At 24.6% G+C, this 2,039-nt stretch overlaps 3 protein-coding genes across 3 annotated transcripts, besides 2 other annotated features; 2 read left to right on the forward strand and 1 right to left on the reverse strand.

The window, feature by feature from the left end:
- On the reverse strand, positions 1–1,029 carry EDI_210900 (uncharacterized protein; the record flags this gene model as incomplete). The annotated part of the gene is made up of 1 exon (XM_001733901.1): positions 1–1,029. A coding segment is annotated over one exon (1,029 nt), but the record flags the coding sequence as incomplete, so codon positions are not given.
- Positions 162–182: a sequence feature (AT_rich).
- Positions 1,030–1,071: 42 nt separating the features above from the next.
- On the forward strand, positions 1,072–1,539 carry EDI_210910 (uncharacterized protein; the record flags this gene model as incomplete). The annotated part of the gene is made up of 1 exon (XM_001733902.1): positions 1,072–1,539. The coding sequence occupies one exon, from the start codon at positions 1,072–1,074 to the stop codon at positions 1,537–1,539; it is 468 nt and encodes a 155-aa protein (XP_001733954.1).
- Positions 1,540–1,570: 31 nt separating this feature from the next.
- On the forward strand, positions 1,571–2,014 carry EDI_210920 (uncharacterized protein; the record flags this gene model as incomplete). The annotated part of the gene is made up of 1 exon (XM_001733903.1): positions 1,571–2,014. One exon carries the CDS (start codon positions 1,571–1,573, stop codon positions 2,012–2,014), a length of 444 nt encoding a protein of 147 aa, XP_001733955.1.
- Positions 1,867–1,974: a microsatellite.
- Positions 2,015–2,039: the final 25 nt, after the last annotated feature.

Raw genomic sequence — 2,039 nt, forward strand, 5'->3', positions numbered from 1 at the left:
AATATTTGTTCTACAATATTTTAAACTTCCATCTGTTATCATAAAACTTACTGTTGTATCTTTTCCAACAATAATATTTTGTGATTCACGTAATGCACCAGTAAATGAATGAACATTAAATGAATCACCTATTTGTGTAAATGCATGATATTCTCCATTTCTTTTAATTATATTATATATATCACTTTTAATTACTTCTGTTATATTATCTTTTATTTCATCTGATCCACTATATGAAGATGATGAAATATGTGAAATTTTATTTAATATTGTTTCTTGTTTACATTGACAAATAACAAAATTTTGTTGAATTGCCATTTTAACTTCAAGTGTTAAATTTCCAAATAATGCATTAGGAAACATTTTCATAGCAGCAAATGGTAATAAATCATCTATTGGAATAATTACTTCAAATTCTTTTTCAACTGTATTATCTGGTGATTTAATAAATTCTTCCATTGATATATAACATCCACATATATTATCTTCCATATTATATGCTGTTTCCCATTGTGTATAAATTCCTGGTTTATAATCTAATTCTTCTTGTGCTTTTAACATTCTAATGGCTGCATTTTCATATAATGCTTCTGTTTGTTCACATGATGTTTTCTTATTTCTTGAATATACTCTATATGCATCAAATAAATGTGTTGATGATTTTAATCCTACAAAGAATACAACTGTTTGATTTTTTATACTTTCACATTTATTATCAAATTCTGGATTTGAAATACCTGGTGCTTTTAATTCATTCCAAAATTGTGAACTTGGTTTAATTTTAATATTAACTAATGCTGTAATAGATGATTTATCTATATTTGTAATTTGAATTGATTCATCTGTTAATTTTAATTTTGTATACATTCCTTTTTGTACAGGACATGGTGGATCAGATGAATCAATTGATAAACATTTATTATCATGAACACCTGAATTAGCTTCAAGTATTCCATCTGTATAATTAAAGTATTTAATAAGGTCACCTGTTTCTTCTTGATCTAATGCTTTAATAACGTTATAGTTCATTCTGTTTATTTTGATTTATTAGTTCAATCTTTTATTTCATTTATGAAGTTTGGAAATTGGAAAAGATTCAAAGAAGGATTAAAGAAATTAGCAGCTGCATTAGCAGTTGGTGCTAAATTAGGTGGGAATATGATAGAAAAAGCAAAACCATTAATAGATACTGCTGTTGATTTTATTCCAGGTGGAAATATTATTAAAAAAGGAACAGAAATAATGAATAAATTAGCAGAACCTACAAGTGAAGCATTAAATAGAATAGCATCAGGTGAAAATGTTATTGGAGCAACTAAAAGATATTTAAATCAAGTTAAAAATGAAATACCAAATGATATTACTAAAACAGCAAGTAAAATAATAAATCAAGTACCTGATCATATTTCATTAAAAACTAAAGGAAGAACAGGAGCATCATCTAAATCTGCTTTATTTGCTAAAAGACTCAACGGTGATGAAAATGAAATGAATAATGAAGAAGATAATGAAGATTATGATATTGAAGATTATCTATAAATAATTAACTCTTTATTATTAATTGATTGTTATGAAATTTGGATTCTTCAAAAAGTTAAAGAATATAATTAAAACAACAGGAAAGAAACTAGCAGGAATAGGAGGGAAGTTATATAAAAGAACAGGTAATATAACAAAGAAATTAATACCTATTTCAAAAGGAATAGTAACATTTCTTCCAGGTGGTGAAATAATAGGAAATATGATAGAAAGAATACCAAAATGGTATGAAACAAATGGAAAAGCACTCACAGAAATTAGTGAAGGAAAGAAAATAAAAGATATTATTCAAAATTATGGAAAAACACTTTATAATAATGTTATTTTAAATAAAGAAAAAGAAATAAAACAAACAAATAATAATTATAATGAATCAAGAATAAATAAAGTGAAAGAAATGGAAAATGGAGTAACAAAAGAATATTATAAAAGAAATTTATCATCTTTATCACCTTATGAACAAGAAATTAATTGATTCAAATTTCATTTAAAATTTAATG

Source organism: Entamoeba dispar, genomic scaffold, assembly GCF_000209125.1.
Source record: "Entamoeba dispar SAW760 scf_1105229457867 genomic scaffold, whole genome shotgun sequence".
Classification (NCBI taxonomy): Eukaryota; Evosea; order Mastigamoebida; family Endamoebidae; genus Entamoeba; species Entamoeba dispar.